Genomic DNA, 23,605 nt, shown 5'->3' with positions numbered 1-23,605 from the left:
TTTCGACTTCTGGCAGGGTTAGGGACAGTTCTACGCTAGGAGCACAGAAATTACACACTTCACCTTTAACCCCTTTAATTAAATGTTGAAACGTAAAACTCTAGCAAACGCAAATCCCTGACAAGCATGTTAAGCCACACACATGCTCAGATAATACATCTACAAAGAGCATTGTGTCAGGGAAGATTGAGCTGGACTATGGCACTGGTGAAAAGGAGCTATACTGGTGGAAAGAAAGAGAAGCAGCATTTCATTAATGCAGATAAATCTGACTGAGCAATGAGCATTATAGCAGAAAGTACCCATAAAACTAGTATTTGTGGAAAGATATATTAATGAATGAAGAAAAAACAGAAAGTGGACACATAAGTAATGCATTAGAGCAAGCAGATGAGACTTTCATTTTCTCTTATGGCTGTTTTTTTCAGTGTAAATCAAGACTTACATCAATTTTGGAAGCGTGAGGAGGAGTGAGGGGTGTTGGGGTGACTGAATGTTTGGGGCTGGCTGGTTTTGAAGTGTCCTGCTCATTTGTCTCCTTCACATGTTGTCCCTGTCTCCTCTTCGTGGGTGAGTCCGCTGGATGAGGCGTGTGTTTCTGCGTCCCAGCACGTGGAGAGGGAAATTCAGAGTTGGAAATTTCAGAAATTCTGTGGATCTGAAACAACAACAAAAATCACATTTTAATTATTTACATTTTGGTCAATATTCTAGCTACTTATCAAAAGAAAAAAAAAAGAGAAATATGTCTGAAATAAATAAAACGCCTCTTTCAGACATGGAAAAAAAACAAGCCATCACACAGAACAGATAGGTCTGTCGGAATACAGAAACGGAAGTCACACACAAACAAAATGCTCTATGACTTTCCAAGTCATTCATTGTCTGCTGTGTAAGTATGTCTCCTGGCCTCAGACGAGTAAGAAGCAAGCACATGATATCAGGAGAACCAGCACAATCGCTACTGAGCTGGGAAACTGCCATATCAGAGAACTAATCTCACTGGAGCTGGGGACCTCACAACACAAGAGTTGTATTATTCATGTATTCAATGCAGAAAAAGAAATTAAGAGAGACACAGGAATATGGATGGAGGGAAGTCATTAATTGAATTCTGAGAAGTGTAATGGATGGATGAACGGATATACACTTCCATTCAAAAAGTTTAGGGTCATAAATTTGTTTTTGAAAGTAGTCTCTTATGCTCACCGAATATGTGTTTATTTAATCAAATATACAGTAAAACAGTAATATTGGGAAATATTAATACAATTTAAAATAACTGTTTCTGTTTTAATGTATTTCATAATGTAAAGCTGAATTTTCAGCAGTACAGTCTTCACTGTCACATGATTCTTCAGAAATCATTCTAATATGCTAATCTGGTCCTCATGAAATATTGAAATATAATGAAATATTTCTTATTATTATCAATGTTGAAAAAAGATGCTGAATAATATTTTTGTTGAAACCATGATACATTTTTCAAAGGTTTTTAATGATTCTTTGATGAATTGAAAGTTCAAAAGAAAATAATTTTTTTGAAATATATATTTTTTTGTAACATGGTAAATGTCTTTACTGACACTATTGATCGATTTAGTGCATCCTTGCTGAATTAAAGTATTAATTTTCTTACTTAAAAACTTACTGACCACAAACTTTTGAACAATTTGTATATGTGATTGGATGGATGGATGGATGTTTACTTGACTGATGTCCAGCAGACTGTGGAGCTCCAGATGCTGGTAGATTGTAAGCCTGTAAGCCTCCATTTGTTCCTTTTTCTGCTTGGCTATGTCATATTCCTCTCGTTCTATGGCACTGTGTTTCTCCACATCATACCGGCCCAGACGTTCACCCACCTAAACAGAAAAAGAGATAAAAAATACAAAAGAAATAAAAGAGAGGTTGTTAAACACTAAAAGAAGAAAACCCTTTTAATTTGCCCATTAATTACAGTCAGGCTACAATTAACATGTGGCTAAATGAGTGCAATACCCTGCTCTCCTGAAATGCATTTCAACTCTCTCAACTTCAGGTTCACATCTCTAGTGTGTAACATATCATTATTAAACTACACGTGCAAGACATGTCAGACAAAGAAGGCAATTCTAATAACCTTTTGCAGGTCTGCAATAGCTTGTTTAAGCTTTTTGGCCACATCAAATCTTTCTTCCCGAACCATGCCCTGTTTTTTCTGGTCCAGCAGCCGAATTATATGTGCCACCTCAGGGTCCTGATACATGTCAAACGCCAAGTCATCAAGGGGTGAGATAGATTCACATTTATAACTCGAGAGCCTGCAAGATAACAAGAGTAAACCCAAGATAAATACAGAGGACTGCATGCACAAATTTAATGTAATGCAATATAACTTGAAACTTCAGTTTTTACCCGGTATATGTGCCATCCAAGGCTGAGCTGTATTGGCTGTTGTTTAGATATTGATCAATCAGCTGATCTCTGCTTAGCTGGGACAAAAACAAGAAACAGAAAAAAAAGAATTATTAAAAACAAATACCCTATCTTTCAAAAGTTTGGGGTCAGTAAGATTTTTTTACAGAAATGAATACTTTTATTTAGCAAGGGTGCACATTGATCAAAAGTGACACTAGAGACTTTTACATTGTTACAAACAATTTCTATTTCAAATAAATGCTGTTCTTTTGAACTTTCTATTCATTAAAAAATGTAGAATGGTTTCCACTAAATATTAGCAGTTCACAACTGCTTTAACATTTATAGTAAGAAATGTTCCTTGAGCATAAATCAGCATATTCAAATTATTTCTGAACACTGGAGTAATGGCTTCTCAAAATACAGCTTTGCCATCACATGATTAAAAAAAATACATAAAACTTTATAATATATTAAACTTGAAAAAAAATTTTTTTAGGTTTAAATAACATTTCACAATAGAACTGTTATTGATCAAACAAATGCAGCCTTGGTGAGCATAAGAGACTTCTTTAAATAAAAAAAAAGATAGTTTGTTTATGTACATTTTACTTATACAAGTAAATTCTGAATTTAATAACATCACATTCTGTGATCCATCCAATGTCTTTGAACCATTATTATCTTTCCAACAAAGGTTAAAAATCTTGATTTCTGCCTGTGAACCAAAACGTATTATCATCAGAGTCCTGGATAACACAATAAGACTCCAGCCTGGACAGAGAGAGAGATGGATTAGAGATTAACAATGCAGAGATTGTTAGCAAGGTGGGAGAGGACGAGAGAGAGAGGAAGTCATAGAGGAAAGGGGGGGGGGGGGGGGGGAGGGGGGGCAAGGTGAGAGTAAGAGGAGAAAGAGAGCATGAGAAAGAAAAAAGGGGGAGCAGGAGTGAGTGAATAGGAGATGGGGGAGGGCTGAGAGTCACAGTGATGTAGATATATTGATGAGTGATCTGATTTGAAGCTCTGCTTATCGAGCTCAGACTCATATTACACAGATTCACATTCCAACACTGAGCACAAACCTTTAGACCTGCTCAAGAACCACAACACACATACAGAAATGCTCGTTGTGTGCTATTGATGTAAGACTATTTAAATGTGAAATTAATATTTAACCCTCAAGTCCCTAAAAAAACTGATGTATACAAGTATTAAGATTGATGCAGATCCATTTAGTGGTAGGTATGAGGTAATGAAGCATCCAAATAGGGTTAGACAAAACTTGTATCTAATAATTGTCTCTTTCAATTCACAAGGTAGAATCTAAATTTAATTAAGTGGAATCCAAACCGGAATGACAGCAAATGGTTTGCAATTGCAAGCCGAGGAATTACAATAGTCCAAAACAATAACACCCTTTTCACCCCAACACAAATCATTATTTAGTTAAAGGGATAGTTCACCCAAAAAATGAAAATTCTGTCATCATTTACGCACCCTCAAGTTGTCCCAAACCTGTATGAATTTCTTTCTTCTGCTGAACACAAAAGAAGAATACGGGTAACCGAACAGTTGATGGACCTCATTGACTTCCATAGTATGGAGAAAAAAACCCATTATGGAAGTCAATGGGGAACAGAAACTGTGTGTTACCGACATTCTTCAAAATATCTTATTTTGTGTTCAGCAGGAGAAAGAAATTCATACAGGTTTGGAACAAATTTTTTTTGATGAACTTATACTGTCAACGTAATTAATACCGCAAACAAAACATAATATATTTTTGCTATATATTTGAAAATTAAATTTATAATATATAAATTAACCCTCTGGGGTCGGCTATCGCGCCGGCGCGACGAGCTCACTTTTTTCCTTATCAGTGCAAAAGAGACTCAAATTACTCTGTTGATTTTGATCTTACATATAAGTGTTGTACATCATTAGATCCTGTTAAGTGTCTATTTTTTTTGTGGATACTCACAATAAAAACAAAGTGTTCTGCTGTTTGTCAAATAAAGAAAAATAAACATGATGCGAATTTTGCCTTCTCTCTGTCAGTGAAGTTCATTCTGAAACGTGTCCGAAAATGAACTGTAACTCAGTGAATACTTGTCACACAGGCACGGAAGATTTTTTGTTATGAAGCTGAAATTCACTTCTTTTAAATGAAGCAATTTATACATAAAAAATATATATTCTCAGTTTATGTAATCTGTATGAAAACAGAGAGATGTCAGTCTTTTTCCTTTCAGCTCATTATAGCTTATTACGTGTTAATGTGACCACGCCCACTGAGAGCGCGCGCTATTCAAACGCAAATGTTGAGGCAAGCCATGCCAATGCCTAGCCTGACTACGTCAGACTTCGTACTTCCGCTCAATTTCATTTCGCTTCTGTACTTAGTCTGAGACATCGACATGTCTCTGTTTTCCTCCGGCCTGAAAACAGCCGGCCAATCAACGAACAGAGGGCGGGCTGAGAGCCGTGACGTAGACGCTAAGCGCAGAGTTTAAGATTGGGGAAATCGAAAATGGCCGCGGATATGGAGACACGGGATGAAATTCGCTCTGTTGTGGAGAATATTCCTGGCATTTCCAAACTGAAGCCTGAACAAGAAGAGTGTTTGTTAAACATTTTGAATGGAGGTGATGTCGTGGCCCTACTCCCGAACGGTTTTGGTAAAAGTTTAATTTATCAAATATTACCGATCGTCAGCGAGAAACTGGGGAGGCCAAAGGCCGGCAAGGCGATAGTTGTGATTGTGTCCCCCTTGGTTGCACTCATGGAGGATCAGGTTAAGGAGGCAGCAAAACTCGGTCAGCCATGTTCACTCCGGTATTTCGCTAGATGGTTTCGTTTTCGCATCATATACATGTGTTTACAGTGGAAGTTCGATGCGGCTGAGCTGGCGAATAACACACGTCATAACCAAACGTTATGTGATTGGCTTACGGGTAACCAATGATTTTATACTTCAGACAAGCGCCCCTACGCGAGAAAGAAAACACTTTTCAATGATGACATGCCAGAAGCAAAGCGAAGTAGCAGAGTTTGGTATTATCAGGCTAGCCAATGCCCACATCAGCTGGATAAAACATCCAGTTTAATAAGAATCTTGTACTTTACCTCGTCTTGCTTGCGCTGTGAGGAATAATACTATCGTAATAATCCTGGAAAAGTTACATCAGAAGTGCTGGTAGTTTCATTTCGAGGAGCACAGATTCAGCTGATGTAGTAAGTTATTTATTCTTAAGTGCTTTGTTCTAATCGCGTTATTGAATAGTGTCTGTAAACTGCACAAAGACTGTTTAAATATGAATTGCATGTCTGTGTGTGAGTGAATGAATGAATGAACGGCACAGACGCGCGCGCGATGTTGTTTACTACAGCTGTACATCGCATCTGTGCGTTCATTCACTCTCGCTCCTACATTAGTAAACGTTATTTTTACATGAACACATCCAAACTATATTGCTATAGCCTACTGAGATTTGTTCTATTCGAGATATAGAATAGTGTCTGTAATGAAAACATTTCGTTGACTAGTTTTGGATAGATTATAGGATGATTTTCAGATCATTTTGAAGCAAAAACTTTAGGCGACAACATCCATTAGTCAAAAGTCTTGTGGACACATATTTAGTATGTGTTTTGTGGCCTTATTTCAGAAACTTTAATTTTTTGTTTTTTCAATAACCATGCATAAACAATATTCTCTCAAAAATACAAACATGTACATACATGTTGCTCACATATCATGGTAGCCCTGTTTGTGCTAAATAGAGTGTAATTTCACCTGTGCCATTAATATGTTTATAAGCAACTGAAAAAAGCACAAATGTCAGGGCATGTCAAAACATCTCAAGACAAAACATCTTAGACCCCAGAGGGTTAAAATATAATATAAAAATTGAATACAAATTTCTATAGGTGACATTTAACATTGATTATTTTACATTATTAATGTTTCTGGAAATACTCTGAGAGTAAATTACATTTCGTACTATTTAAATTCTACTTCCTCAAATTAAAGTCTAAATCAAATTCAGGAGCTAAACTAGAATTCAAAAGTATTCTCGATTCAGTTCTGAATGATGAACTACACTGATCCAAATGCTTAGCCAAACATTAAGGATTCATTCACAACATTTGTCTCTGGTGAATCAAGCCACAGTTTAGAAAACAGAAAAAAAATCAAGCCTATGCTACATTTTTTGGTTGTGCAGCCATATGAGGAAAAGTCTCTAAAAAAAAAGTGGGAAGCTGAACATTCCCCCCTTGAGACATCAAATAAACGATTAACAGTAATCCATCGCCACCTGGGGGACGTGAAGAGAACAATTCCATAAACAAACAGTTACTTACTGCTGTTCCAATGTCATTTCCATCCACAGGGTCACCCAAAATATTTAGAGCCACCAATGCAACCTAGAATTTAGGAAAACATATGACATTACAATGACATAATTACAATAAACAAATCTACCCTAATTTCCCATGTGAATCTGTTTGTACCTGATTGTAGTTGTTGTATTGATTAACATGGTTTCTGTGAAAGGTGAGCTTCAGGTAAGACCCAACAGCATCAACATGAACTGACTTCAGCTCTCTGGCTTTGAAACCAGTCTTCTCATTGTCAGACAGAGACACATACCTGAACAACACAGCGCATTCAATACAGTCTTATTGATCACATTATCCTTTGATAGTGACCAGAACAGAGAACCAGAACATGTTTAAATCTTTCCTCACCCCAATCTATGGAGAATATTAGCCTGCTGATGTGAGCTGGACTCTGGTAGTCTATCTCCAATGTGGAACTCGATCTTGGACGGGACCAGGTACTGATGGGCCAGTAGCTGGAGTTTCCTTATGCGACATCTTTCAACCAACTCCAGAATGATTTCCTGAGGGAATGGACAGAACCTACACACAATAATTACAATTAAATATTTTTTAAAGAGCATTTCAGAACTGTAATATTTGGTAATAGCAACTATAAACAGCTAATAAAGCAATTATTATCAGCTATTAAATAGCCTTGATAGTTCTAATGTATCAAAGTAATCTATCCTACTTTGATAGTTTGTCTTTGATTCTAACCGTAAGTAAAATAGATGCAAATATAAAATATATCCGTACACAACTAATACAAAATTCATTAACCTAGTGGATCTCCAGCCAGTGACGGTGGGCGCGTGGACCATCAGCTTTTTGGCACTGTAGTTTCCTTCATGACCAGACCAGCTGATCACAGTGAAGCCTATCTTATGAGGCATCCCGTTCCTGAGATCTAATGGGGATATGAACACAACATGATGTTTAATATCACAAAGCACTCATGACACATTGAAATAACACCCAGCACTCAAACAAAAGATACAAACAAACTGTAATTTGGCAAAATTCCTTATTTTTCATGCACCAGCAGGAGTGCTGATGGACCAGCTAGACCAGCACTACACCGGCTCTAACCAGCATAATCCAGCCTGGACCAACATGGAATTTTCTGCTGGTTTATGGTGGATTTTTCAGCAGGGAGCTTAGAGTAACTAATTATCTCTAGAATCAAACTGTCTTTTGGCTAAGAAAAGAAAATACACAAAGATAACATTTATAAAATGAACTACAAAATTAATTAGACAATAACAATGAAATGTATGTTAACGCATTTGTAACTTAGCTAGAAAATAGTCCATTAAGTTACCACATTGGTAAATACCTGTTGTAACACTGTAAAATAAGTGGTCTACACTTAAATATTGCATATGTTTTCAGATTTTGCTGCATGTTATGAAGGACCTTAATCATAAGTTTAACAATGATTTTTATGTAAAGTATTTAGCGTTAGCGTGCAATCTAGCTAACGTCAACGTTAATCAAACAGTAACATTACGGTTACAACACTACCAAAACAGCAACAAGGATCTTTATCACAAACCACACGTTAACCAGATAGAGCTCAGAACAATTCATTCATAGGGCACTCTTAATATTCACTATTTGACAGAAGAAATTTCAAAGCGGTTTACCCAAATATAGCAGTTGCCTACGTTCATCTCCATAACCACCGTTTGACAACTGAGACCTGAGCGCATGCGCGAGTGTTTTTTCGTACTTGAATTAATTCTGAATGAATCTTTTAGGTGAACGAATCGTTCTCGTTCACCATAGTGACGCTGGTTCAGTTCAATGTAGCAGCTACAGTACTTTTGTTAAATAAGGTCTACCCGGTTTGCAGTACGTATATCCCATTGAGTATTTATTGTGTTTGTGTTAACACCATAGACTGTAAAAAATAACACAAAAGCAGCACAACCCAACACGAACACAAACAGAGACAAAGAAAATCCACTTCGTCACCTACTGGTGTATGACGTTACATGAAAAGTCATTGAACAAATCTTTTATATGAACAGATTCAAAAGATTCGAGTCACTAGGGTGAATCAAAACTTCAGGCTGTCGTGCAGAACGGGATGCTGTTACTTGTAGTTCTTTTAGAATGAGTCTAGACGGAGGTGTATTATCTTAAAACAGCGTGTAAGATGTAACTTTAAAAATATGTAATATGAACATTTCCTTTAAAAAATACAATACTTATAACGTTGATTTAACTGTAAAAAAATTTTTATGAAAAACTGCCACCTAGATGAGCGCTTCCGGGTTATATTCACGTTCCGGGTTACACTGAACAGCATGGCTGAAGAAAACAGCTCTTTGGCTAATTGGCCAGAAATAGAAAAAGCAGAAAAGGAGAACAGACGAGAGCTGGTGCTTCAAGGTTCGGCGTTTGACAAAAAGATCCAGGACAGCTGCGGACTTCACCCGCGACTTTATTCCCTCTCGCTCCTGAACTACCTGGAGATCAGTCAATGTCCCAGTTTACATGAGATCCACGAGAACATCAGGCATCTGTCTCATCTACAGAGTCTGATTCTCTGCAGGAACAAACTCACTTCAGTCCCAAAAAGCATCGGTGATCTGAAGGCGATCAAAGTCCTGGATTTGTCTGTCAACCAGCTGCAGGCTCTGCCCGAGGAGATCTGTGCACTGAGCGAGCTCAACACTTTAAATGTCAGCTGCAATAGCATCACTGCTCTGCCGGATGGTCTGAGCAAGTGTGTGAAGCTCGCCAGCATCAATGTGTCCAAAAATGCGCTCTCACGGCTTCCAGAAGACTTATGGTGCTCCAACCTGGAGCTCCTCAGCAGTATTATTGCATCAGAAAACGCGATAGAGGAGCTGAGCAGGGACGTTCATAAGCTGGCTGCACTGAAGGTGTGTTTCATTGATTGGAGAAATCCACTTGAAAATGATACTATCTTTGAATTGAATATGTAAATTGTTTAATAAATACAAGTTGTAATCAGTTGTGAACACAACTTGTAAAACACAACTTCCTATTATTATTAATAATATTATGTATTTATTTTTATGGAAACATTTTAATATATTTTTAGCCATTTTTATGCTGATAAAGCCCTATAATTTGTAATGTTTTTTTTTTTACAAATTATTCCCCATTAAATTTGAAAATAATGTTAAATGTTGATAATAGCCCTACAATTTGTAATGATTTATTTATTTATTTATTTATTTATTTATTTATTATTAAATTAGAAAATAATGTTAAATGGGTGTATTTTTTTAACCATTTAGTGTTCAATAAATATCAATAATCAGTTGTGATTTTTAGACGTAATTCTAAAGATTGTAGGTGGTGTATAATGTACTTAAAATATTATATACAATTCTTTCTCTGATAATAGGCCAATAATTTGTAATGTGTAAACAGAAGCATTCCACTTTATGGTCTCAGACTTTTAGACCTTTTAAATATAAATAAAAGTAATCAATTGATTTTTAATAATTTAGTTTTTAAATAAGGAATCAGTTTTGTGGGGTTTCCCCCCCCAAAACTAATTTTAAAGATTTTAGGGGGTGTATTATATACTCAGTTAAAAAAATCTGATAAAATGTATTATTTAGAAATATTTGGGGGATTATTTTTAATTTTTTTAAATAAAATAGAATTATAATTTGTAACTCATTTAAAATGTCTAAATTAATAAATTTGAAAGTAATAGAAGATGCAAACATTTCACTAGTGGTCTCTGGAATATTTGGCCATTACTGTATATTAATATGCATTAATATTATTTAAAATGCCAGGGTTGAATGTCTTAATCTTCTCGTGTATCCCACTTTCGCCTATCTCAGGTTTTGGATCTCTCCAGCAACAAGCTCCAAGAGCTTCCGTTCGAGTTGGCCGACTGCACCAAGCTGAAAGAGACCAATTTTAAAGGGAACAAGCTGAAGGACAAGAGGCTTGAGAAGATGGTGAATGGTTGCCAGACCAAATCAGTCCTAGACTACCTGAGGGCAGGAGGGAGGGGGAAAGGCAAAGGCAAGCAGCAAGATGGAGAGGTGGGCGAGAAGGCCGACGCTGGCCGTAACGTCTCCAAGAAGAAAAGCGCTGCAAAGCAGAAAGGCAAAAAAGAGGCAGAGGAAGTGGATGAGCTTAATCGGATGGTTGTGAGAGTTCTTCACGTATCCGAAGCGCCCACAGCTGTTACGGTGAAAGTTTCCGCAGGCATTAAGGATGTCCGGCCATACATAGTGTGCTGTATTGTGAAAGGCATGAACCTCAGACAAGGAAATTCACTCAAGCGATTTCTAGTTGCTCAGGTGACACAAGTTACAACAAATATCTCAGCCATCAAACATATTGTATTCTCTCTGTCTGTTTGTTTCTGATTCATTTTATATAAGCTTCTTTAAATATTAATGTATTACCATCCTGTCTGCAGACCAAACTTCATGATGAGATTTGTGCCAAAAGGACAACGGCAACCATTGCAACCCATGACCTGGGCTTACTAAAGGCTCCTCTGACGTATGACGCCAGGTCACCAGATACACTGAAGGTACCCAAGGCATTTTATCACTCTGTGTGTATCTTTTTTTGATTTATACCTCATATTAGAATAAATATTTAATTCAACACAATTAAACAATCATGATCTTTCACGTCTCTCTAGTTTGTTGCGTAACTCATCAATCAGAGCATCTCCACTAGTTGCATAACAGTTAAACAATGAAGGAACAATGAATATTTGATAACCGTTGTCGATACAGTTTTTATGAATGGCGGGAATCTGGTTTCAAAGCCACCAGCTGACTAATGGCACAGAGAAGTCCCATAATCCTCAGTTTTTAATAATAAATGAACAGTCCTTTTTCTCGCTGTTGTTTCTTTTGTGTTGACAGTGAATTCGGCACCTCTCTAAGAGGCCACAGGCAGTAGGACAATAGGATGTGTTACGTGGCTTCATTCTCGTAATTGATGGTTTCATTTATACGCTAGAGAACAGGTTTAAGCAATAAGCTAAGAGCTACTGTATATATTGACAGAAATATAAATAGTGACAAACTCCTTCAGCTGACTATATTCAGAGTATAGCACGTCCTCAAATCCCTTTTGGGTTTATAAAATGCTTGCTTGCTACATAATGAAATTATTAATGACAAATTTTCATTGAAACATTACCACCACATGTAAACATACCTGCAGCACAGTACTTTGATAATATTGTCATATATTAATTGTTTTATTTTGGAAATATGTGTAGATAGTTCCTCTGGGTCGTAAGGAGATAAAGGCATCCGACCTGCTGAAGCATCTTCAACAGGAAGCAGATGAACAGAGAAAACAGAAAAAGCGACAGAACGTTTCTGGACTCCACAAGTGAGAAGACATGCATTACATTCCTGATTATTTAATATAAATTGCTGTGATTTATTTAATATTATAATGACTTGTGTACAGATTGAAACATTAGGGGGCACAATCTCTCAAGCAAAAGAATGCAGAAGGTTTTGTGGAAAACTAAATGTGACATTATTTCCAATTGCAGAAAATAGGGACTATGTTATGCTCCCAAAATGCATTGTTTGCTATCTGATCCCTTTCTAAGTGATCTGAAAAATATCCCTCGTTTGTCAGACACCTATTATGTTGTTGTGGGTAATTGGTGTAATTTCATCCATGTAATTGCATTGGCTGCACAGAACACTAAGTGCAAATACTGATCTCATTATTCAGCGTTATTTATTATTCAGCTTTTCATGGACGTATCCCCAACTTTTAATTTTTCACCCCCAGATACCTTCAACTCCTTGATGGAAAAGATCTCTACCCCTGCTTGGTTGACGCAGATGATCATGTGGTCTCATTTCCACCAATCACAAACAGTGAGAGGACTAAGGTAATTTATGTAAATGAAGTGAAATATGCCAAGGTTATTTCAGGTCTTGATGATGAAGGTGGATGACCTAATCAGACTTTACTGATTTTATGGCTTTATGCGAGGTTTTTGTGTATGACAATTACTATTTCTTCTCAAGAAGGACTTTAAAAGTAGGTCATGACAAAAATAAATAAAAAAATTTTAAGCAGTGATATATTCATACATTCTTGCCAATGCAAATGTATTTAAAAGAGAAGAGTAACTGACAAAATGTCTGTGATTATTATGTATTAAAATAGTTTTTTGCTAAACAGCATTTTTAATAAACTTCTGTCTCTGCAGATAAAGAAAAGCACACAAGAGCTGTTTTTAGAAGTGACGAGCTCCACCAGTCTGCTGATCTGTAAAGATGTCATGGATGCACTGATAATAGTAAGATACCACTAGAGTGTTATTTTATATTTTTTAAATATATTTAATTTACCATTTTGTGTTTATTTTATTCACATAGGAACATAATATAAATTTTATCACAAATATGCACAACTAAATCAATCCTTTTTCAATATCAGTCCAGTCAGTCCAATATTTTGTCTGATTTTCATTTTCAAATTGATATATACTAGTATTGCTCTGCTGTAAATAATATATATATTTTTATATGAACTATTTGACCTACTCTACAGTAAGGGCTCTGATTTGAGTCTGCCCTGTAAGAGTGCAGGATTGGATTAGTGCTGTTATGCTATTTGAATGCACAGCTTTTGAATGCTGATACCCTTGTGGAAGAAATGAGCTCATCTTTCTGCTGAGACACACACACTTGGTGTACAGTGTCTCGGAGGCATTGCACCATCACAAAATACAATTCCAGAGCCCCTGAATGCTGCTGATTTTATTATTCAAGTTGTCCTATTAGTTTAATTAATGTTCCTAAATTATAGTTTTGTTTTGTTTTTAAAATGTTCCATTTTTTGTAATTAAAAAAATGTACCTGACTTAATGGAAATCCGTGAAACGTGACATGGAAGATAAAACCAAGGATTTGGTTTAGATTGCAGCTGTGAGATTTCCTCCATGATACAAATGACCTGTCCCACTTTCGTACATTCTTTTTTTACGACAGCTCAAATAACTACTGAATATTTTAATATAAGACAACATAAGACTCTTTGAATCAACACACTTTTAGTGACATTAAATCAGTTATCGAGCTTTGTCATTGCATTCAATTGACTTTCATCAACAATTATGCTATTCCAAACTTACTCTGCTGTTTAAATGCATGTTTAAATGTGTTCTTCTGTTTTCACATAGTTTCCTACTCTAAAGTACCTAAGGCACTTGCACACTAAAAAAGCATTTTCCTTAAGCATTCATTGCAGCATTTTTGCAAGCTATGAAAGTTTACAATGGACAACAGCAGTAATAGTCATGAATTTCCTCTGACTATTCTTGTTTCTTTTTCAGAAAATGGCAGAGCTTAATAAATTAAGCTTTGACATAAAGGACGATGTGGGCTCGGACGAAGAGACGGATGTGATTTCAGATCGTCCCGCGGAGAACCCGGCCACCCCTGAGCTGACTGTTTTACAAGTGAAGGTCTTTGATGTAGAGGGAAACCTTAAAGTGGTCTACCCATCAAAAACTGACCTGGTGTCGGACCTCAGCAATTTATCAGTCATCCGATAACTAAATTCAGCTGTTGATGTTTTTTCTTTGTAATTTTGTAATGCTTGAACCCATAAAATTGCATAATTATCTCTAATTAAATTAAAACATTAATTTAAATATTGTATGTAGTGGTTTTCATTTACACTCCCTAAGATATCTTTTTGTATTTGTTTCCACCTCAGCACTAAAAAAAATAAAAGCGATTCTGACTTTATATCTCACAATGTGATTTAATTTCCTTTTTTACACTTTATCCTTCATTTACATTTTCTACTATGAGGTGGAAACAGGCTTCCATACATTTTAAGTTTTCATTGCACTTTATGGAAATAAAATATACATAGTATACCCATAGCAACAAAAACAAAACATAAAGCAACAAGTTTTTTTTTGATGGAACACTAATATGATTTAATAGTTATTACTTTGCCCTTGTCAATAAAATAAACGTCCAATTTTTTTTCAACTTCCCATGTTACACTGAATTTCTCCATTGGGAGAGTAATAGAATTATACAGTGAAATAAATCTTCCTATATCATGTTTATGCACTTAGGTCGACTTTCCGTAAGGAATTTTAGTCCGAAGGGAAACATCTGCATCAAACTAGTTAGTAAGTAAGGTTAGCATTAACCATTTTTAAAAATGCACGTATTCAAACATTTTTAGTAAACACTTAGCATTATTTTCATCCTGTGTTTGTTTGTGCCTGTGGAGCACATGAATGCTTCGGGTTTGGTTACAGATCAGATGACTGGCGGACTCGGGAAATGTAAAGAGGAGGAGAGTAAGTCTGAGCTGTCTATAAGAGATGCAAGCAGGACTCTGTCTCACGGGACAGTCCATCATGCCACATGACATTGACAGCAGACTATTTAAAAAGTAATGAAAATGACCCAGAGTGACCAGAGGAATGACAATCGGGACCACAGGACAAGATGGAAGAGTGGATCTAACAAAACTCATAATGGCATCCATGAGAATTTCCATAAGCTTGAGACATTGAAGACCTCCAGCCCATCTGTGCCTATTTGTCTGGAGTTGATTGGAAAAAAGGGATCCTACCATTTATCATTAGGGGGGAAATTGGCTGGCAATGGTAAAGATCAAACCTGCAAAACTCTGAAGATTTTAATGCCGAAGGGGAACGATGGCAGGACTTTGGCAAAGAGTAGCTCACTGCCTCCAATATACAGCCCAAGAATGTCTACCATCTCCATGTATTGCACAAAAAACTGTGTGCCAAGCTGGGAGGTAGAATGTCAGGAGAAGAAAGCCAATATCTTGTCCACCAGCATAAAGATGGACAAGGCATTGTTCAGCAGACAAAAGCAAGGATGTCAGCTGATCTGCAACGGGCTGGCTGTCTTTAATGAGAGCGTGCTGGTTCAAAACCAAGAACTGAGACAGAACAGCTTGAAGATTTCTGATCCATCAGCAAGGCAGCTACAGGATGGATTTCTGGGTGTAGAGCCCAGTAATGTCAATGCCAATGAGAGAGAAGCGATGACAGAAGGGATGAAGGACTCTGCGAGTGTATCTAAGGGCAGACCTGTGCAGACGCTCTCAGATTCGGCTATTGAGATGGAAAATGAGAAGGACGTGAATGAAATGATAGACAATCAGGAGGACGAGTATTATACTAACCAAAGGATCACATGGATCGTCAAAGTAAACGCAAGCTTGTTTTCTCCATTAAAAGATGAGATTATTGATCAAATACTAGAAGAGCAGGATGTGGATACTATTAAAATCATTTATGACCATGACTGATGTCTATGTGTAATGTTAATTGTTAACAGTGTAAAATAATGTTTAGTTAGTTAACAACAGTTAAAGCATTAGGTGTCATGATCATTATTAAAACTGTAACTTCAACATGAAAAGTAGTATTGCTTAAAAAAAGTTTGGGGTCAGTAAGAAAAAAGTCACTTTTCACAAGGATGCATTTATTTGATCAAAAATACAGTAAAATGGTAATATTTTGAAATAAAGTAACTGATTTCTTTTTTTAATATATATTTAAATTTTAATTTAGTGATGGCAAAGCTGAATTTTCAGATGATCCTTCAGAAATCATTCTAATATGCTGATTTTGTGCTCATGAAACATTTCTTATTGTTATTATCAATGTTGAAAACAGTTGTGCTGCTAGATTTTTTGTGGAAACATTTTTTCATGATTCTTTTATTAATAAAAGTTCAACAGAACAGCAATCAATTCAATGCATACTTGCTAAAACTATTCATTTCTTTAAAAATGTCTTACTGGCTTTAATTTTTGAATAGGAATTAATATTACTGTGTAGATTAATAAATACTATGCATTAAATAATGTTAACAAATTGAACCTCATTGTAAAGTGTTTACTGTTTTTTTTATATAACTTTAGAATGTTTTATATTGCCATAATAGCTGACTATATCTGTTGAGACTCCTTTGATGTTCTTTTGAATATGAGATGGTGAGATCACTGACATCACTTTTTTTCCTGAAGAATTTTATTTATTTGTTTTTTGTTTATTTGTTATATTTAATTGGTTAATATATTGAGTTAAAAATAAATGTAATGCATTTGTCTGTGATGCAGAATGACACATTCCAAAAAATATTGATAAATGTTGATAAACTCTTATACAATGTTTCCTTTATGGACATAATTCATGTTTCCAAAAAGAGCCAGTTTTTTTTTTTTTTTTTTTTCAATATCCAGTTCCTTCCAGATACGTGGAGTGTCCTCGTCAGCATTTGTGAACGTAGTATCCTGTGATGTATCCAACTATGTATATAACTACCATCACGGTCAACGATGCTGCCACTTTCAGTACGATACCCAGCCGTCCAGTGCACAGCCTGTTATAGAGTCTATATGGGCACAGATGGGATTGACATGAGTTTTCTGATTGACTCCAATAACAACTTATGAAGCTTTGCTTTAACACTGTTTATTTTTCAGTTCTCTGAAAACTAGAATCATGGATTCTCACCCAGTCAGTCTGGACTGTGACTGCGGTACTGGCATATTCATGTTGTCTTCACTCCAGCGGTTGTACTGAACACTGGCCTCATTGGACTCCATTTCCTTCCAGCTGTCTGCTCCTAGTCAGCTAAAAAAGAAAGTAAATAAAAAGGAGAAGCTATACTAGCAAACTTGTTCAAACTTACCCTGCTACTTTTAGACATAAAATCATTTCAAGTTTACTTTCAGGTAATGGGCTTGGCTGTGCGTTGGAAAGTGAATCATTCAGTAGTTCAGTTATCAATGATAAAGAAGAGTTAATGAATAATATGAATCATGTTATGTTAGTGACTAAGGTCCATTACATGAAGAAGTATATACAGCTGCTATTGTGTATTTATATTGAGTGTTTCCCTCTTAAAGAGTTGTGGTTGTTTTCCCCCCAAGATCCTTAAGTTTGTGCTGCATCACATTAATGTTACAATCAAAATATTGATAGAATGAATTTGCTTTATTTGCAAATCTGTCTTCCGATCGAAGCATAATTTGAATACTCACACGTTCTCAGGACATCAACTGGGAAGTCATCAAATCCTAGCCTCTCACACTGTCTTATGTGCGTCAATCCTAAAGAGCAGTGGGTCCACGAGGACGTTTGGGTAACCTTTGCTCACAGCCCGAGCCCGTCATAAATTAAATACCTAAACTGCTGTCTTGGTTAATAAAAATAAACTTGTCTTGTTCCCTGAGGGAAGTAGGCTTATTATTGTGAAGAACTAGTATATTAAATAAATAAATATTTCATTAAAAGCATCAACTTATCTTTATATAAACAAGTTAAATCTTATGAAATCCCTGCAGAATTTAATACACGTGAGTTATCATAGTAGTCTTTCCTTGATGTTAATACTTTTCATTATTCACCTGCCAGTTTACTCACTTTAGGGGGTGAAAACAGCCAAGTATTTTACAGAGAATTAGTTCTTTAACCATGCATTTTATGTGATCTCTGACTAGGCCTTACTGCCAACTTACTTACTTACTGCATACTATGAGATATAATATTTAATAATCGCACTAGTATATTCCTTTCATTCACACACAAAAAAGTGAGTATAATAAAGATTCTCAAAACCACACCCCTGTTGGTTAAAGTGCCATGGAGCTTTGTCACGTTCATCCACTCCGGTAGGTGGCAGCAGAATCACATAAACCATATAGCGCTACTATTCTACTGCAGATTACAGAAGAAAATTGTAAACATCGTGATCCTTCAAGAATCAAAACATTTAGGAGATGCTGCCTTGTTTTATTAAATGTTTGTTTATTTAATGTGCATTTGCGGATGACTGACATTTTTCAAATTATAGCACTGAATGTATTGCACTAGGATTTTTCTCAGAGGACTCGCATTTATTAATGAATGCACAGATATTCTGAAGCAACCATATGCATGATCGCTGACATGTGAGACTATCATCAGTTAATTAAAGGTTGTTGCATCTATTTTGGCGATTTCACTATGGCAACTCTGACAAGGCAGGACCTTAATTTTGGCCAAGGTAAATTGCAGTTCATTGGTAAATTTACTGCACGGTACATCTTTCAAATAACACAATTGTGAGTATTCTGATTATATTGGTCATTTGCAGTTGTTGCTGACATTCTGTGTGAGTTTTTGGAAGTGGCCATTCACCTCATCCTCTATGTCAGAGAAGTGTATCCGTCTGGCATCTTTCAGAAAAGGAAGAAATATAACGTTCCTGTGCAGGTAAGGTTTTTAAGATTGATGATAGCTCTGTAATGTACTCTTAAATCAATGTTTTTGGGCATCTTATAACATTAGTCATGAGTCCAAAGGTAGTGCTGAATGGAAGAAATTATTTGACCACTTATTTAATTTGACAGATGTCATGCCATCCTGATTTAAATCAGTACATTCAAGACACGCTCCATTGTGTCAAGCCATTGATAGAGAAGGTGAGTTTTTATAAAATTTTTGATTAATGTACACATTTGAAAGAAAAAACAGGTTAAGCAGTATAATATAAAACTGCTCCATCTTTACAAAACATAAGTGAGTGGATAAGACATGTTTGATGTTGTTTGTGCAGAATGAGGCTGAGAAGGTTGTAGTGGTGATCATGGATAAAGAGCATCATCCAGTGGAGAGATTTGTGTTTGAGATCTCACAGCCTCCACTGCTGTCCATCAGGTGAGTGACAGTCGGTTCAGTGTTTTTGAAGCAAACATTGTGCATGTCTTTCATACGTGTATGATTTTTTTCCATGTCAGCTCAGAGACTCTGCTGTCCCATGTGGAGCAGCTTCTGAGAGCTGTGATTCTAAAAATCAGTGTGTGTGACGCTGTTCTAGACACCAATCCTCCAGGTAGGTGCTCAGCCTTCACCACAAACCAAACTACCCGGATAATGACCTTACACTTATTGAATCAAGTTTTAATAGATTTACATTACTGTGCTTATTTTCTCTCCGCAGGATGTACATTCACAGTGCTGGTACACACCAGGGAAGCTGCCACAAGAAACATGGAAAAAGTTCAGGTCATCAAGGTGTGTTAAAACCCCTTTTTTCTTTTCTTTTCTTTTCTTTTCTTTTCTTTTCTTTTCTTTTGCTCACTCTGTTGACTGGATATCTAAGTGAATCTTGCCAGAAGGCCAAAAACAAAAACGTTACATGCAAACGCATGCCAGCTTGTTTGCACCATGGAGTAAAACATTTAATTAATTAAGTCAGAATTGTGAGATAAAAAGTCACAATTACCTTCTTTTTTTTTTTTTTTATTCCATGGTGGAAACAAGCTTTCATGCAAACCTGATGTGAAGTCTTAGGCCTTGTCCCAAATGGAACGCTTCATGTGCACTTGCAGTCTTTGAAGTATAATTTCTTGCTGTCTCTTTGAAACACTTGGAAAGCTTAAAATGCAGTCGTTCACTCTCAAAAAGAGAAACTAATATGTTTTCAAGGTTGCTTGGTCTAAATCCGTGGCTGCAAAAACATGCAACATAAGGGGACTGAACTTTATTGACATCTTCAATCTTTTCTGGAGTTAAGACTTACTTTGCTTACCACAGCTATGCAGATGACACCAGATCTACTTCGCCTTTCGCCTAACGACTACAGCCCTATTATTTCCCTGTGTTAATGCATTGATGAAATCAACTGTTGGATGTGCCAAAACTTTCTTCAGTTAAACAAGTCATTGCATTTGGAAACAAAGATGAAGTTCTCAAAGTGAATGCAATCCCTCTAGGGGTAAAAAAAAATAATAATAATAATCTAGTCAGGAATCTAGCCAGACAGTAGTTATGTCACAGCATAACTACCAGCATTTAACTACCTTAAATCAGCATACTATTATCTCAAAAATATTTCAAGAATTACATATTTTGTATCCAGTCAAGACTTAGAGAAAGTTGTTCTTGCCTTTATCACCAGCAGGGTGGATTATTGTAATGGACTCCTCACTCCTCAAAAAGACCATAAGACAGTTGCAGCTCATACAGAATGCTGCTGCCAGGACTCTGAGCAGATCCAGAAAATATGAACACATCACATCAGTCCCCAGGTCTTCACACTGGCTCAATTTAGAATTGACTTTAAAGTACTATTTTTTTTTTTTTATATAAATCACTCCATGGCCTAGGACCTCACTACATTGCAGATATGCTCACTAAATATAAACCCAACAGATCACTAAAATCATTAGGATCAAGTCAGTTTGAAATATCAAGTGTTCACTCAAAGCAAGGCGAGTCCGCAAAGAACTAAAACTAATTCCCCACATGGCGGCAGTGTTGCAGGATGGAGTTTTTAGAACAAAGAGATCTTGAGATACTCTATTGAAGATGAACTTTCAGTTTTAGAAACACAAATACAGGGGCTATTGAAGAAGCAGTAATAGCTATTTGAACGGAAAACCTTGTTGGAAACTTCCCGGGTTATGGATACTTTGCGGGAGCACCGCTTTAATGTGCCGTCAACATCTAGACAGAAGAATGTCATTCATGACAGGAATGTACTTCAGATAAAGACGGCTCAAGTTTGTTTTACACCTGCTCCATCTTACAATGTACCTTGGCTATACTAAAGGAGGAAATCCCAATACGGCATGGAATTTTATATCGGATTAAAGGAGAAAAATTATGAATGAAAAAAAGGAATGAAACTTAATTGACACTTAAACAGTTGCTATATCAACAACCTAACAAAGAAAAGACTTGAGATTTTGCTGACTAATGTGGAATAACTTTTATTTGAGGAAATTTGATTATAATAGGCTGGCCTGGTTTGACCTTATTGGTCCTGCAATGCCTATTGATTCGGTGGATTTGAATAAATAATAATGTTGTTTTAAGTGAATGCTGAAGTTTAATATACAATGATCATAATGCAAGGCAAGCACATCCCATGTATCTGACCTATTTATAGTGGTATTCAGTATGGGATTTGACTGGTCAGAGATCAAGTAGTCTATTTCAAATGGATTGTGTAATGTTATACAGACGGGGTTAGAGTTTCTTTAACCTATAGTATAACAATATTGTGTGTATATAAGGTTTTGTTTTACTTTTTGATCCTTTTATTATTTTAGTATTTTTATATTGATATTTTGTAAATCTATAATTTTGTATTGCCAATATTTGTTTTTATGCTAGTGAAGCACTTAGAGCTGCATTTCCATGTATCAAAAGTGCTATACAAATAAATGTTTATTGTTATTAGCTAATATGCCACTCATAGCTGGAACCAGCTTCCAAAAGAGATGTGCTCCAACAGTAGCCACATTCAAGTGAAACCTGAGGTAATAAGATTTTAGATAGATGCATACGTTGCAAAGTCCAAACCCCCTTTATCGAATTGTGATCATAACACCATTCACTTGATTCCAACTTATAGAACACTTTTAAAAAGGACTAGGCCTAAGCCACAGACAAAGACAGTTTCTGTTTGGTCTGATGATAGTATTGAGAAAGCTAAAAGTATTGTCTCTGATGATACGCACATTTTACATTCAGGGTCATGATGTGCAAGTCTTATCTTTATTAAAACTCTTTTGTTCCAACTGCGGTCAGATTTTTTAAATTGATGTAGGATGCTGCTAGTTCGTCTGCTAAAACTGTCATCTCTGCACATTCTTGTCTTATCGGCTTTACAGGATTTTCCATGGATTGTAGCAGATGAGCAGGAAGTTCACATGGAAGAGGCTAAACTCATTCCTCTAAAAACGATGACTTCCGATATTCTCAAGGTGAGACTTTCCCAACAGTCCGATTTCATTGCTGGCACAAAATGCTCTTGGATCATTGTTGTGCTGATAGTATTAAATTAAATACACGTGTCTAAACTCTTAAAAAAGTATTTCTGACCATATTCTATTTTCTGGGTCATAGCAATGGCACTACAAAGTAGCCACAAAGCTACTCCATTGACACAGAACACCATGTTCTTGTAAAAAAAGAAAGTAACACGTGTTTTCAGAAAAAAAGTATATACTAGTAACAGTCTTGGAACATTATTTAAAATGTGTTTTCTCCTTTCCTGTAAACAGATGCAACTATATGTAGAAGAAAAAACACAGAAAACTTGATGCACTGCAAGTGGAGTACATGAATTATTCTGTTAGTTTCTGTTTCTACAGGAAGTGGTTTTAAGTATTTGTATTTCTCAGAAACTTAAAGGAAATGTATTGAGCTGGGCTTTACTTCTTTTTAAGTAAGTAGAATTAATGTTTATCAGTATGTCTGTATCTTTTGCCTGTTTCATTTTTATCACTTTTTGCTCAAGATTTGTCATTGTGCTGAAATTGTTGCTGACATTTGTGGCTACTCTCCAGTTTTTAAAGCTATAGGGAAGTATGAGACTTGAAAACAGTTTTGAAACTGCGCAGCGCAACATCTACATTTTGTTAAGTGAGAGGAATAAATGCATACAAATGAGATGTTTGTTTTTATTAGATTTTGATTAAGAATAATTTGATCATATAAAAAATAAATTGATCATACAAGCAGAGTGTTTTTATGACAAAAGTTTAGTGATCCTTTAGTGATTGTCAAACACAATTGAATAAATTCAAGGGGCACATTTTAATTTCGCAATGCTCTCTGTCTTTTACCGTCTCTTGTGAAATTCACTAATCGAATGTGCACGCGCTATTCAAGCCAGAAACAGATAAAGGAACAAACGATCACCTTAATCAGACTGAACTTTGCTGTTTGGTGATCATTCAACATCAAACCACGATTACAGTATAAAACTAATGCGTCAGAGGTAAATATATGCAGATTTAGTTTTTTTAA

At 36.0% G+C, this 23,605-nt stretch overlaps 4 protein-coding genes across 6 annotated transcripts in view; 2 read left to right on the top strand and 2 right to left on the bottom strand.

Annotated features, from left to right (window-relative positions):
- The window catches only part of cep104 (centrosomal protein 104), a 32,010-nt gene extending 23,449 nt beyond the window's left edge, over positions 1–8,561 (bottom strand). For all 3 annotated transcript variants that reach the window (XM_056261095.1, XM_056261097.1, XM_056261096.1), the window contains exons 1-9: positions 8,436–8,561; positions 7,570–7,696; positions 7,156–7,329; positions 6,919–7,057; positions 6,769–6,831; positions 2,398–2,474; positions 2,123–2,303; positions 1,710–1,865; positions 446–658 (exon numbers count right to left, since the gene is read on the bottom strand). In XM_056261095.1, coding sequence (XP_056117070.1) covers positions 446–658; positions 1,710–1,865; positions 2,123–2,303; positions 2,398–2,474; positions 6,769–6,831; positions 6,919–7,057; positions 7,156–7,329; positions 7,570–7,682 — 1,116 coding nt within the window. In that variant the 5' untranslated portion in view covers positions 7,683–7,696; positions 8,436–8,561. The remainder of the gene's footprint in view (positions 1–445; positions 659–1,709; positions 1,866–2,122; positions 2,304–2,397; positions 2,475–6,768; positions 6,832–6,918; positions 7,058–7,155; positions 7,330–7,569; positions 7,697–8,435) is intronic.
- Positions 8,562–9,058: 497 nt separating this feature from the next.
- lrrc47 (leucine rich repeat containing 47) lies at positions 9,059–14,446 on the top strand. The gene is made up of 7 exons (XM_056261108.1): positions 9,059–9,683; positions 10,626–11,093; positions 11,216–11,332; positions 12,038–12,153; positions 12,571–12,673; positions 12,998–13,087; positions 14,126–14,446. The coding sequence occupies exons 1-7, from the start codon at positions 9,102–9,104 to the stop codon at positions 14,345–14,347; spliced, it is 1,698 nt and encodes a 565-aa protein (XP_056117083.1). The 5' UTR covers positions 9,059–9,101; the 3' UTR covers positions 14,348–14,446.
- Positions 14,447–16,957: 2,511 nt separating this feature from the next.
- smim1 (small integral membrane protein 1) lies at positions 16,958–17,982 on the bottom strand. Its single transcript, XM_056261121.1, has 2 exons — positions 17,315–17,982; positions 16,958–17,192 (listed from the first exon to the last, which is right to left on the bottom strand). The coding sequence occupies exons 1-2, from the start codon at positions 17,404–17,406 to the stop codon at positions 17,069–17,071; spliced, it is 216 nt and encodes a 71-aa protein (XP_056117096.1). The 5' UTR covers positions 17,407–17,982; the 3' UTR covers positions 16,958–17,068.
- A 734-nt stretch (positions 17,983–18,716) lies between these two features.
- Positions 18,717–23,245, top strand: mad2l2 (mitotic arrest deficient 2 like 2). Its single transcript, XM_056261118.1, has 8 exons — positions 18,717–18,848; positions 18,939–19,057; positions 19,195–19,266; positions 19,401–19,501; positions 19,582–19,676; positions 19,785–19,858; positions 22,465–22,557; positions 22,858–23,245. Exons 1-8 carry the CDS (start codon positions 18,809–18,811, stop codon positions 22,894–22,896), a joined length of 633 nt encoding a protein of 210 aa, XP_056117093.1. The 5' UTR covers positions 18,717–18,808; the 3' UTR covers positions 22,897–23,245.
- The last annotated feature ends 360 nt before the right edge of the window (positions 23,246–23,605 follow it).

Source organism: Rhinichthys klamathensis, unplaced genomic scaffold, assembly GCF_029890125.1.
Source record: "Rhinichthys klamathensis goyatoka isolate OS25496 unplaced genomic scaffold, OSU_Roscu_1.1 h1tg000180l_1, whole genome shotgun sequence".
Classification (NCBI taxonomy): domain Eukaryota; kingdom Metazoa; phylum Chordata; class Actinopteri; order Cypriniformes; family Leuciscidae; genus Rhinichthys; species Rhinichthys klamathensis.
Note: the sequence above shows the minus strand (reverse complement) of the source record. Positions and strands in the feature narration are given on the sequence as shown.

Bases quoted from the DNA above. Each gene is read 5' to 3' on its own strand.
- lrrc47 (XM_056261108.1), top strand. From the start codon at position 9,102: ATGGCTGAAGAAAACAGCTCTTTGGCTAATTGGCCAGAAATAGAAAAA. The intron at 11,094-11,215 runs GTGACACAAGTT...TCCTGTCTGCAG, and splicing joins AGCGATTTCTAGTTGCTCAG to ACCAAACTTCATGATGAGAT. The intron at 12,674-12,997 runs GTAATTTATGTA...CTGTCTCTGCAG, and splicing joins CAAACAGTGAGAGGACTAAG to ATAAAGAAAAGCACACAAGA.
- smim1 (XM_056261121.1), bottom strand. From the start codon at position 17,406: ATGGAGTCCAATGAGGCCAGTGTTCAGTACAACCGCTGGAGTGAAGAC. The intron at 17,193-17,314 runs GTGAGAATCCAT...GTGCCCATATAG, and splicing joins TCACAGTCCAGACTGACTGG to ACTCTATAACAGGCTGTGCA.
- mad2l2 (XM_056261118.1), top strand. From the start codon at position 18,809: ATGGCAACTCTGACAAGGCAGGACCTTAATTTTGGCCAAG. The intron at 18,849-18,938 runs GTAAATTGCAGT...GGTCATTTGCAG, and splicing joins GGACCTTAATTTTGGCCAAG to TTGTTGCTGACATTCTGTGT. The intron at 19,267-19,400 runs GTGAGTTTTTAT...TTGTTTGTGCAG, and splicing joins TCAAGCCATTGATAGAGAAG to AATGAGGCTGAGAAGGTTGT.